Source organism: Cucumis sativus, chromosome 3, assembly GCF_000004075.3.
Source record: "Cucumis sativus cultivar 9930 chromosome 3, Cucumber_9930_V3, whole genome shotgun sequence".
Classification (NCBI taxonomy): domain Eukaryota; kingdom Viridiplantae; phylum Streptophyta; class Magnoliopsida; order Cucurbitales; family Cucurbitaceae; genus Cucumis; species Cucumis sativus.
The window spans coordinates 14,518,410-14,532,522 of NC_026657.2; the positions used below are offsets into that span (position 1 = coordinate 14,518,410).

Here is a 14,113-nt window from a genome sequence, read left to right on the forward strand (position 1 = left end):
AGATTTTTAAATTATGATAGTTATTGTCTTATTTACTAGGTAAAGATAAAATTATTTTTGTAATTTTCAATATTGATCTATAATATTCTTAACTACTAAAACCCAATTCCTTGATTGTATTTGAAAGTATGAAATTAAATATTAAATTAGTTTTGTGACTAAAAGAGTGTGTTGATGGAACATATGTTTGAAGTTCCTAAGCAATGTTGAAGTTTTCTAAATCACTAACATGGTTTTAATCACAAAGTCAATTCAATATTTAATTTCACAATTTTAAACTCTATTTCCAACTGAGTAGTTTTGACCATATCAGAATATTTTACCCTATATTATGTTCTAATTGACTATACAAAATGATGACCTTTAGCAAACCATCTGTAAAGTTTTCAAAAACATGTAATCGACATTATTTCCATAAAATACATGTTACTATGGGCTTCAAAATAACTATATTTTGATTGACATATAATTTGTTAAGGAATAACTTCAAATTGTGATTAAAACAATTTGTATTCTAAGAAAGAAAGAAAAAAATGAGGTAAAATAATATATAGCTCTTGGCTACATCAAAACACAACTGCAAAGCAAGCAATAAGAAGTATGTTATTTGTCTGTTAGTATATTGCTTCATGTGTTGCTTATGAACCACTACTAATTGAATGTTCCATCATTAAGCAGTTGAAACAATGGAGTGAGGACTATGTATCGAATGTTGCAGGAGGGTAACGAGCTTTCAATCGATTCGCCGAAAAATGTTTGAGGTTTCCTGTTACACTCACCATTTTTACACTCTACATCATCTTCTATCTAATCCATGTGGGAGTAGCTTATGTGTGCTTGATTCTTCCTAGCATCCTTCTCCGGGCTATCGATGATACTTACGATTCTTACAATTGCAACGCGGTGTAAGGCTGGTTTCAGCTTGCCATCTTCATTGTGGCATTGTTGAACTAAACTTTTTGAGAAGTCCAGGTTTAGTTTTTTCTCAAGAGTTGATCATTGAAATTCCTTCATCTGCACCTCAAGAAATCCATTGATCTCACCATGTTGGATCTTTTACCTCCGCTATCTAGTACACAAACAGAAATATCAAATGTACCGTTACATATTGAAGCTTATATAACCAGAGAGAAAGAACAACCTCAAACAAATTCTGAAAATCTTATAAACATGACATGGTTTAAGCAAAATCCACTGGACTCACCAGTCTCGAAGGCTCTTGGACGGAACAACTGGCTGCTTTTTGGTGCAATTATCTCATCTTTGTTTGTGATGCTCTTGATTCTTTTAGGCATCATCACTCGCTACTACATTTACCCAATTGAACGAAATGGTAATGCCATTTATAATTACACCTACAAAGTTCTCTGGGACATGTTCTTGGCATTTGCTTGTATTTGCATTTCTTCTAGCTTTGTATCTCTGTGGCAAAGGAAAACAAATGCTTCAAATGATAAACAAATTCAAATTCACAATTTTCAATCACCAAAAGCATCACCTGAGTCGTGGATCTTTTGAGGTGATAGTGAGCTTGAGAGCCTTCCCTGTTCAAGCAACCAACATCCGTTATGGAGGCAGGCCTGATCTCAACAATAAGTTTTCTTGCCTTTGTATTAACAAAAAGCAGGCTACGTATACATATATGATGTATATATACAATACATAGCAACCACCATCAATGATACATGGTAACATGCTTTGTTATACAGAAATTTTGTTGGACTGCAAAGGATCGGGTATTAGAGTTTTACTCAGTGGCCCAACAGGGCTGCGGCATGAAGTAGCAAAAATTTGTTCTTCTGCTTATGGAGATAATCTAAAGTTTCACCTAAAAAGACCTGAATTACAGTGCATGAATTTAAATTTAAAGCTGTGTCATTACTGTAAACGGCCATGCTCGATTATGAAGTTGAAAGTTCATGTTCTTGTATTATCTGTATTTACTTGTGTTCATTCAAGTGAGCCAATGTAAACACAATACATTTCAGCCCGAAAATTCTAGGAGCTACATCACATTTAAACCAAATTTAAGTGAGAATACAAACAAAAAACTTATAAATCCTGTTGCTAAAATTGTCTCCTTGAACAGGCAAAATTGCAAAATTTCTGAGGGGTTAAATGTTCAATATAATACTACATTAGCTAGTTCACAAGAAGAACATTGTAAAAATGGAACAACAAGCTCATGTCATGTTATGAAATAAAAGACAAAAATTAAGTGATGCTTTAACAAGATTGTCAATCCATTAGTTCATAAATAAATGGATCACTTAAATAGGGCTCCAAAAATGAAAGACTGAGCCACCAAGAAAATAATTAGGCAGGCAGAGAACAAAAACATGTCAAACTTCAAAAGACAAATGCCAACACAGACCAGCTAGCTAGAGCCTTTGCCTTAGAAGAACTGATTTAGAAGGCTCCCTCTTCCAAAAATATTTAACATGACCTTTAAGATAGTGCACGAATGTGATTGAAGGCCCGAAAAGAACAAGACTTGGAGATTTTAAGAATGCCTTGATATCGTATCTCAGTAAGACTTCGCAAAAATGGCAACTTCCTCGGCAGGGTTACCAGTCATAAGACATGTTTTAGGCCCTTGTGGCTGTTCAAAAGGAAAACACCTAATTGTTGCTCCTGTTTCTTCTTTAACTCTCAATTCATCTTGGTCACTACAAAATGATCAAGATAATACACATGCAAACAATAAGACAAACATATAAATAAAAAACTATCAATGAAGCCCGGAAAATGAAATTAAAGCCTACCTAGCTGACCAAGGACCCCTAGCCCATTTTCCCTCGGAGATTGCCTCTTTAAGTTCATTATATGAACTCACATCCACAATGTTACTGCAAATAGGTCATTAACAAAATAAGGTACATCTTACTAGAGGTAAATGCATCAGGTTTTCATTATGAAGATATTAGAATTTCACTCTTAAAACAACAAGAATCCCAACAAAAAGGGCAGAAATAGGGACAGTACTCTGTGATTTGATTATATTCAATAAACCCAAAGTTCATACAAGGAAATATCAAAGAAATAACAAGTAAAAACAATAAGGAAATAACACACCAAAATAGTCCAGCTCCTTTGAGAAGGCTGCCAGCTGCTCTTTTAAAGAACAGCAGTCTTTTCTATTTAAAACCTCGCCTCACCTATCCCTAAAACTATTCTATTTATACTCCTCATCATTTGTGGGCCCACCAGCATCATTCTTTTATCCAGTTCTCTCTCCTAGCTCTTTCCCCTGCGTAATTACTTTCTTAACCTTTCTTTTATTTTGATGGATAATCAGTGGTCTTCCAGAAGAGTGTAAAAAAATAGTGCAGTCAGCTTTAGAACCGATCCACTCATACACAAATTTAATCATGCTGTATTAACCACTATGTTGAATTCTTTTAGATGAAAAAATGAACAGAATACACTAACCCACTATTTACGACTCAGAATTATGATCAAGAATATGACTACCATGGGAACTGATGAAATTTGTGTGTGTGTGAGAGAGAGAGAGAGAGGAAACAATTTTCTTCAAGCCCAAATGTCCCTTGAATACAGAAACATGACAAGTGTGATAGGGAAGAGGTCTTCAAGATTACCAATCGTCCCTGGTACTTCAATACACCTTGTTGAAGTGAAAAGTTTGAAACATTGTCCCCATCCACCTTCAACTTTTCAATTGTCTCTTTCAGCTTGGATTCTTCATAAACTTCAGCACGGGTTGCAGCCATGTCTACCAATGTGGGTACCACCAAGGAGGCTAACTCAACACCCTCTGGTTTTCGAGATAATCCATCTGCTGCTTTGTTATCCACTCCTGGTCATTCTACTTCAAAATCGTACCCCGAGTAATTTAGATAACCATCGTGAGGCTGAATGACTCTATTCCAACAAGTATTTAAGAGCTTTCTGATCAGTTCACACTACAAATCTTTGTCCCAATAAGTAAGTACGCCAACATTGCACTACCAATACTACGGCCATTAACTCTCTCTCATATACCGGTTTTCCTCGTTATGCAGTCAACAGTGTATGACTATAGAAAGCAATGTGTCGTTTCTGTTGCATCAAGACTGCTCCTAACCCATAACTTGAAGCGTTAGTTTCTATCTCAAAGGGTTTGCTGAAATCTGGCATTGCTTAAACCGGCAAAGTTACCATGGCATTCTTCAACCGTTCAAATGCTTCATTAGCTTTCTGACCACCAGTAAGCTCCATTTTTTAACAGTTGCGTCAGTAGAGCAGCCATACTTCCATAATTCTATACAAGTCTTCTATTACCCATTAGTCCAAGGAAACTTTGTACTTCCTTGATACCCGTACGGGTTGGCCATTCTGATACTGCTCAGATCTTGTTGGGATCAGCTTAGACTCCTTCACCAAAGATAATATGCCCCATATACTCTATTTTTCGTCTTAAAAATTGACATTTAGTTCTATTAGCATATAGCTCACTTTCTCGCAGCACAGCCAAAACCACTCCTAGATGCTTTTCTGAATTCTTACTGTAGATCAGAATGTTGTCAAAGAATACTAGAACAAACTTCCTCGGATACAGTTTGAAAATCCAATTCATCAGGGCTTGAAACGTAGAAGGCGCATTGGTCAAGCCAAAAGTCATCACCAAAAACTTGTAGTGGCCTTCATGTGTACGAAAAGCAGTCTTCTCAATATCAGTAGGATGCATTCTAATCTGATTGTACCTTGGTTTCAAATCAATCTTTGAAAACCAAGTTGCCCCCATTCAATTCATCAAACAACTCATCTACCACTGGTATTGGAAACTTATCCACCACGGTCACATTATTCAATGAACCAATGCTAGTAGTCTACACAAAATCTCCAACCTTCATCTTTCTTTTTCACTAGCAACACTAGGCTGGAATAAGGGCTAGCACTTGGCCGCATGATCCCTGAAATCAGCAGACCTGCAACCATCTTCTCCATTTCAAACTTTTGACTATGGGCATTCTATATGGTCTAACCTTCACGAGGCTTTCTCCTTCTTTAAGATGAACGTGATGATCAATTCCTCTGGCCATTCAAACACATCATCATACTTCAACAAAATTTATGTCAACGCCTTTGTTGGATTGAATTTTGCTTCTATTCCATAGAGTTCTTCCCATGACTCCACACCTTGCAAGGATCTATATTCAATCAAAAATCCTTGATCCCCAATCTCCTAAGTTTTTGCCAAGCGTTTCAAGCTCACTTGTAACATTTTTAGGCTTGGGTCTCCTCTCAACACTAGTGACTTCCCTTAATGCAGAAACTTCATTGTCAATGTCCTCCAATCTACTTCTGTCACCACTAGAGTTTGTAACCATTGCATCTCCAAAAGAACATCTACCCACCCCACCTACCCCCCGCAAAAACTCTTCTTCAATTACTAATCCTCCACTATGCAATCGCACTCCACTGCACACACCTTTCCCTTTGACCACTGTGCCAGTGCCCATTATTACTTTGTAATTCGCAGTCAACTCAACTTTGATCTCCTCCTCTTCTACTACTCATTGTGCAATGAAATTGGGTGTTGCACCACAATCGATCAACACCACAACATCTCAACTTCTGCAATTTGGAGTTCAATCTGTTCAAATTCTTCTACTGAATCTTCAAATACTTCCAACTCATCATCTTCATTTTGTACTAACAGGACTCGAAGTTCTCATTGATCTTTAATTTTACACTGATGGCCTATGGTGTATAATTCATCACAGCGGAAACATAGTCCTTTCTCTTTTCTTTTTGCTTTGAATTCAGAGTCAAATAAACGCTTGAACATGCCTTCTTTTTTAACTCCAGCTTGATTCACCCCTCACAATGTAGGAACTAGTTCAACTATCTTTGGTATCTCCTTCGTTGCAATCGATGGGATTCCTTTAGAGTTATGCACCATGTTCACTCCTTTATTTTTTTCAATGGTCGCACCCTTCTCCCCATTCTTCTCCACCACTTCGGACCGAACCACTTCTCTATTATCTACTCTTTGGCCACTTTCATCATAAACACAAGCCCAATTGGGTTCCAAGCATTCAACTTATACCCTAACCCATGGTACAAGCCCATCATGAATGTATTTCTAAAATTTTATCAGACAAATGAGGCAACGGTGCAACAAGCTTATCAAAAAAATTATATGTTCTTCTACAGTTGATTCTTGATTAATCGCAAGAAGTTGGCTACGTACCGTCCTTTGCCGAGATCGGAATCGTTGCAATAGTCGCATATTCAACGCTTTCCAATCGGACAACAGTTCTCGGTCCTCCTTCGCTCAGTACTAGTCAAGAGCCGCTGCTTTGAAACTTATAACTGCTACACTCAATTTCTCCTCCTCCATTAGATTACGAATTTGAAAGTATCTTTCGGCTCGAAATAACCAGGAATAGGGATTAGTGGGTTCTAACGTTGCAATAGTGGGTTCTTGAACTTACTATGTTCTAACGTTGCATCTCCCGTTCCAAATCGTGCAACTTCACTCGTAATTGTAGTCATTCCTGTTAGTGTTTCTTTCTCATTCTTACTACCACTTGATTCACCTCGTTCGTTATTCAAAGATGTATTAGATTGTGATTGCACAATCTCCGTCAACAACTTAATTCATTTCTTCAGAATTACATTGTTGACTTCCACGCTCTTCAATAAGGATTTCATGGATTCCTCCATCCTCGCCAACTTCTAAATCTCCATACGAATCACTGAAATTTCAACTTCATTTGCATCAATCTTCTCCTCCAATCGTTTCTGCGCCATATTAGATGATTTCCCCAGATTTGATTGCTTTGATACCAATATGAAAGAGGTATCAATCTTTATTGTATTAGTAATGGATCGTACACAAGAATCACAGTAGAATAACTAGGGCACAATCATAGTCGATTGTCCCTAACTCCCCTATCTCTCACTCTCGAGATGATACTCTCAATTTCTAACTAACTAACTCAATGCACTATGAGAATATTTATACTATTCTCCCGAGTGGTACCCACCCCTTACAATTCCCTTGCCTATACTATTCTTTCCTCTCCTACTATATTGATGCACTATTAGTGGCCTAACAGAAGTATGCCATTCCGACATTCAATTACTTCAATTCTAAAAGAATAAAGGTAATGTAATTTAATGTAGATTTACATATCTATCTAATATCATCTAAAAATAAGAAAATAAAAAAGTACCTGTCACGAAAAGTTCTTGCCTGCTGAAGAAGAGATGATTGGATCTCATCCAATCTCTCTTTCACATAAGCTTCTAAAACGGAAGGTTCCATGGATATTCCAAAAACTTTCCCTTGCTTTCCAGGAATATCTCTCCTAGATATGACCACACTTTTACTTGCAACATCCTTGGGCCCAATCTCGATCCTCAAAGGGACACCCTACAATATAAATTATATTTGATTTAAACTTAATAGGAACACATAAAAAAAGAGAGGAAGAAAAAATGTAGGCCACAATCATGTTTCTAACTGGGGTAATTTAATATTCAAAACTAGCAATAACCACTCAGCATACATCCTGAAATAAAAATGCCAGTCAGCCAACCAACCTACACGGCAGAAGTATTTTCTTCTCACAAACTTGATTCCAAATGGAAAAATACCATAACAGATATAGAAATCACAGAAGATTCAACATGAATATCTATTGGCAGCTAACCAGTCAACATATGCTGAAAATATAACAATAGCGTTTGTTTTTAGACAAATTTGTCCTAAACTGAGGGAAAGACAACGGTTATAGCTTGATCTTAATCATTTTTTTATTAGATTGATCTTAATCATAAAATACTGCCCCAACCTTCATCTCCCAAAAATTGAATTTCCATCCTGCAGTTTTCTGGTCTGACTCATCAAGTTTAACCTTTAACCCTGCAGTTTGAAGAAATTCTTTTACAGAAGAAGCAGCATTAAGAACTTCAGCTTTATCACCATCCTTCTTCCATATGGGTATGATTACCACCTGGATACAAGTCAGCTATGTTAAAAAGATATTTGTAAAAAGAAAGGATCAAAGAAAAAATATGAATCGAGCAGCTCAAAAAAACAGAAATGTGTTATGTGCACAGAATTTATGGTCACTTTCACATCCTAAATAACTTCTGGTAATTGTCATTTGATATACACTTCATAGAATTCGTAGATAGTAATACTGTCCAAGTTCATTTATAGATTCATCTCAATACCTGTATGGGAGCAAGCTTTGGTGGCAGCATTAAACCTCCATCATCTCCATGAGTCATAATAATTCCACCAACAAAACGTGTACTAATTGCCCACGATGTCTGCCATACATGTTGTCTTTGTCCATTTTCATCTGTGAACTACAGTAAATGTTTCAGTAACCCAAGTCACATCAAAAGGGCAATATAATATGTCAGACGTCAAATAATGTTACGGTTGAATGTCTCAAAAGGGAATTTATGAATCATATTAACTAATCAAACACGGTTGGACATTAAAGAGATACAGGAACAAGAATTGTGCATGTGCTACAATGGAATTAAGAATATATCTCAACGATTTTAACAAGTTCATTCGTGTCGGAAAAAATTTCATTGACTTGTCAAAATACCTGTGTTCCAAAAGCACGAGAAAAGTTTTGCCCTAGGTTGTGGCTGGTTCCTGCCTGCAGTGCCTTCCGATCCCCCATCATGGCCTCTATTGTATAGGTCTTGTCTGCACCAGCAAATGTCTCTACCTTTGATTTTCGACCTGCAATAACAGGTATTGCCGCTTGCTCATAAGAAAATTTTGTATATATGTCAATCATCTGAATAGCCTGCAATGCAGCATCAAAGCCCTTAAATGAAAAAGATATGATTATAAAAAACAGAGCCACACAGTAATCTTAGATGCATCAAATATACCTCTTTTTCTGCCTCTTCTGGACTTGCATGGGCAGTATGGCCCTCCTGCCAGAGAAATTCAAGAGTTCTAACAAATGGTTTCGTGCGCATCTCCCATCTAGTGACATTGGCCCACTACATTAACATACACAAACAAAAAGATATGAAGATACGGATAACATAAATGCCACAGACAAAGGAAGAATTTTTCATGATGTGGCAAGTCAACGAACCTGATTAATCATCAAAGGAAGATCACGGTGACTATGAATCCACTGAGTAAACATGTGATTCACAATGGTTTCACTTGTGGGTCGAACCTGCCAAAGCCTCAGCCAAACCAACAATCAAAACCAAACCGCAGGCCCTGTTATTGAGGGTTAATATCCATTTCCAATTTTGGCAATGCAAGGTATCACATACAATAAGGTTAATATTTCTAATGAGAAATGAAACACAGGAAACGGGCAAATGGTCTTTTGCTGAATCTACGTACCACAAGCTTTTCTTCAAGTTCTTTCCCTCCTCCAATTGTTACAAGAGCTAACTCTGGACTAAACCCCTCGACGTGACTAGCTTCTTTCTCAATAAAAGAGTACGGTATAAACTGAAGTCAAAATCAAAGATTACGTCATTTAACATTTCCAGCATATACGCACATTCATACTAGAATTCCTAAACACACCAAAGACACACCTGGGGAAAGTACATATTTTCATGGCCGGTTTCCTTGAACTTGACATTTAAATACTCCTGCACAAAGAACCATCGTCTGATTAAAAATACAAAAAACAAAACTCAAAACAGTGTTCGAATGTTCCAAACAAAGTAAACATAAGTTATAGTTTCCGCCACCTGAATTGCCTCCCATATGGCGTAGCCATAAGGACGAATAACCATGGTACCTCGAACAGGACCATAATCCGCGAGCTCAGCGTTCGCAATAACATCCAAATACCAAGCATTGAAATCCTGCGACCGAGGAGTGATAGGTCCTTCAGAAACTCGATTCTTGGAGCTGTCGATATGAATTTCGGTGTTGGTGGAGGAACTTCGAGGAGAGAAGGGAGAAGAAAGCAGCGGGAACCGTAAGGGGGGGCGTTGGCGTTGGTGCCTCCATGAAATCCCCAGAGCTCGCCTGGAGAAAGCTAAGTTTGAGGAGCGAGATGAGGCTGGGGAAAGCAAAGAGGAGATCAAAGGTAGCCTCAGTGAAACAACCATTTTCAACTATGAAGTTCTCAGGCGGTAGCCGGTGGGGCAGGCCGCTAAATGTAGCTGAGGAAGATGAGGTTCGGCTGTGAATGTGAATATGAACAACTTGAGCGTTGCCGAATATCGGAGTTATGGGCAGCCTAAAATAGCCCAATGGGTCTGCTCCTTACAAATTACGTAATAATTACATCCAAAAATATTAACCCATATAATATAAAATCTAGGGAAATTATTTTAATCCATAAAACCACGGAAAATTATATATTTATGGTAAATAATATTAATATAAGTAGATGATCGTGTACATGTGGTCCCATTAGTGTTTAGTGTTTACCATGTGTCAAGCAAATGTGGCATTTTAGTGACGACGTAATCCACCTCTACCACTGCTATAAAAACAGTCTTACTTGACGCTTGCAGTTTGTTATACATGATAAAACTTCAAGAATAACAAAATTTAAAAAATGCATAATTTTTTAAAAAAATGTTTAATACTTAAACACATTAAAAACGTCAAGTCTAGTTTAATATACTTGACATTTTTAAAATGTCAAAAAAAGGTTTGCCCTTTATCTAAATAAATTTATCTTTACGTTTTTACTTTTTTTTTCTTTACTTTTAATTTCCTCTTTTTCTCTTAAATTAAATTCCCTAATTGATTTAGTTTTCATCTTTTCTTCTTCATCTCTCTAACACAGTACACTGTTTTTCCTTTTCTTCTTCTTCATCTTTGAATTCGTCTTCTTCCCGATCAGGCCTTCTCCTCTTCGACTTCGTCTTCGTCTTCATCTTCTTCCTAAATAAATTAATAAAATCTTTGACTTATTTTATATCATTTTAGGAAAAAAAAAAGAAAAAAATTAATCTTTTAATATCTATTTAATTTATTAACTAATTTTGCACAAAATCTCACGATATCACATTTAATTTTGTTTATTTATTTTAGAAAAATTAAATTTACTTTATTAACATAATATCAAATGATTTTTGTTCCTATTATTTTTTCCTAATTTATGGTATACCACATGTCTATAAATAGAATCCATGTCATTCGAAAAGGGGAAGAGAGTATTTTAAACAAAGAATTGTTTGGAGGAGAAAATTTTATTACAAAAAAATCTTTAGAGAAAGTTGTTAGATAAAAGTTTTTTAGAAAATCGAAGAAAGTATCTTTACCTTTTTTTTGTTTTTCTTTGGCAAATTAAATCTCACGTTAAAATAAACTTGATTAGAGGTTGCATGTGGTAGATATTTACTCTCATAAGATTCGCACCTCATGGACGATTAATTTTCTTTTAGATTTGATATTTTTTTTTTATTATTTTCTTTAAAGATAGAGAGAAAGAAAAAGAAATGTATAAGGTTTTTTTCTTTGGCTTTTTCGTACTTTTATTGTTATTTATATATAAAAAAAAAAAAACTAATGTCTTTTTCTTCTCCCTAAAAAATAGAGAAAAAGAAAAAGACATAAGTTTTATTTTTCTTAAATATTAATCTTTACCTTCTTCCCTCTAAAAATATATATATACAGATTATGTATTTATATTTAAGTTTATTTTTTATTCTCATTATTATTAATATACCTATTATTTGTTATTAATACTTTTTTTTATATTACTGCTTTTTTAACTTCTCATTATATCTTACTGTTTTTTTTCCTTCCCTTTCTAACTTTATTTTTATTTTTATTATTATTGCTATTGCTTTTTTTATATACTTAAAACTTATTATTATTAATTTATTTGTACCATTTATGATGGATGGCCGGAAGGTAACTTGCTCCTTGCTGCCACACCTCTATTTTTAAATGAAAAAAATGTTTCTTTTTATTTTCCTTTTATTCCTTCTTTCTTTCCTTTCTTTCTTCTTCTCTTTTTTTGGTTGTTTATGGTTTTTATTTTTTTCTTATTTATTTTAACTTATTTTCGTTGACTGCATAATAATTATTATCATGTAATATTAAATTTATAAATAATTATTATTATGTAATATTAAATTTATGAATATTTCTTTTACACTTTGCAATATTATCACGGTATTTTATATCAGTTAAATGTTTTTTTTTCTTACATCATATTTATCTTTACATTTTACTATTCTAAAAAAAAATCCGACGATGGAATTAAAAAATTTGGGAGTTCGTCATTTCTAAATTATTGAGGTGAGGGAATCGTTTTTTGTTTGTTGTATAATATATTTGATTTCATTGCGCATTATTTCTTATTGACCTAATTTTGAAGCCTTTCTTAAATTTTCTTTTTTAGTCCTTTAGAAATTTTTACTTTAAAACTATCCTTTTTATTTTTTTAAAAAAAGTTTAAAATATAAATTTATACTTCATAAGTCTTCCTAATCAACTTTTTTAATAACACACTTCTATTTCGCTAAAAAAAAAAACCTATGATGGAATCTAGAAAATTTGGGGGTCCGATTTCCTAGAATTCTTGAGATGAAGGATCAATATCTTTGGGAGTCTGAGATTTGATCCCAAGAAAAAATGAATTTAATCAATATTTTAAAAAAATCTTTATTCGAAGACTAGCCCATGATAGATTTAAAGAAATTATAATAATTTATCATTTTCTTAAGGTGAGAAGTTTACTTCAACATATAGACTAATTAAGGAAATATTATTCCACTTATTTTATCAGATCATTGCTTTAATATTGGAGTAATAAGGGGTAAAATAAGATACTAGTTTTAAAATAAATAAAAAAAAACATTTTTAATTCGACATTTGAAATTTGGTCACCGTTTTTTTAAATGGGTGTTGTGGGGTGCTAATACCTTCCCCACACACAAATGACTTCCGAACTCAACTTGACCATTTTTTAAAAATTGTTTACTTTATTTCGGTGACCAATCACACCGTAAAAAAGATTGGTGGCGACTCCTATTTTTTTTTAAAAAAAAATTAACTCTTTTGAGGATGTCGGCCACTCCGCGTCATCTCGGGCACGTGGCGACAACCACTAAATCATTATCGAAAAAATTCGACAAAACCTACATAATTATGCCAATACATGTCCTTATCTTCAACAGTTCGAACAAGGTTTGAATTGTTACATCTATACTAAATAAAGAGTCAACCGATACACAGAAAGATTTAGAGATGGGAAAAGTCTACCTTGAATGCATTGTATAAATTCTTAAAACGAAGACGAACATAGAACATATACATCGACCACGCGGTAGTCAATATATTGGAAAGATTCAATTCATCTACCATCAAACATAGTCTTCACACGTTGTAGTGCCATGACACATAACGCTAAATGATAACAGTAAAATAAAAGCAACACAACCGTAAAAGAAAGTAGTAGGCAAACCCAAAATTATATATCCTGCCAAATAAAAATAAAATTGAATATTAATGTAATTAAAAAAAATAACGTCCCATAAAAAGCTATTTAATATAATTGGTACAATCAAATAAAATTTTCACATAAGAATCACCCTATTACCATGGTATTTATGGGATATTAATATCTAAAATCAAAATTTTAGTAGGGTGGCGATTTCAAATAGAAATTTAAAATCAAATTTTGTATAAAATTTCTGGAATATAGATAAGGATATTTACGAAACAAACCTAAAACTTTGAAATTATGTTAGCCATTATTTGAGGGACATTAGTGAAATAACACGATTTTGTGGATGATCAAAATTTTCTTAACATAATCATATAAATATTAAATACATAATTATAGGGTATGATACGGATTTAATTTCAATTTATTATTATGTTAAATGCACTATTTTATCGAAGGATACAATTCTAAATTCAATTTTTTTTAACATAAAATTCTAAATTCAAGTTTTGTTGTAAATAAAATTAACAATTCAAAAATTTCTTAAAGTAAATGGTGTAGACGTTCAATGCATAATTACAAGGATGATACAATCTTGATTTTAAAAGTTGTTATTCTGTTAAATGCACGATTTTAAGGAAGAATATAATTCTAAATTCAAATTTTGGAGATATTTGAACGCAACTTTTCAATTCAACTCAAAAAATAAATATTTACGACTATAAATAATTTGA

The 14,113-nt window shown here is 34.2% G+C and overlaps 1 protein-coding gene across 2 annotated transcripts; it reads right to left on the bottom strand.

Moving 5' to 3' along the window:
• Positions 1–590: 590 nt before the first annotated feature.
• On the bottom strand, positions 591–10,077 carry LOC101217773 (proline--tRNA ligase, chloroplastic/mitochondrial). 2 transcript variants are annotated; one of them, XM_031882816.1, is made up of 13 exons: positions 9,712–10,077; positions 9,553–9,609; positions 9,353–9,463; positions 9,090–9,176; positions 8,878–8,991; positions 8,583–8,789; positions 8,194–8,331; positions 7,809–7,970; positions 7,188–7,387; positions 2,766–2,849; positions 1,499–2,669; positions 1,205–1,422; positions 591–1,069 (listed from the first exon to the last, which is right to left on the bottom strand). In XM_031882816.1, the coding sequence occupies exons 1-11, from the start codon at positions 10,075–10,077 to the stop codon at positions 2,528–2,530; spliced, it is 1,668 nt and encodes a 555-aa protein (XP_031738676.1). In that variant the 3' UTR covers positions 591–1,069; positions 1,205–1,422; positions 1,499–2,527. The 2 variants fall into 2 exon arrangements, with proteins under 2 accessions (XP_031738676.1, XP_004149956.3); XM_004149908.3 differs by having other exon boundaries at positions 1,205–2,669.
• Positions 10,078–14,113: the final 4,036 nt, after the last annotated feature.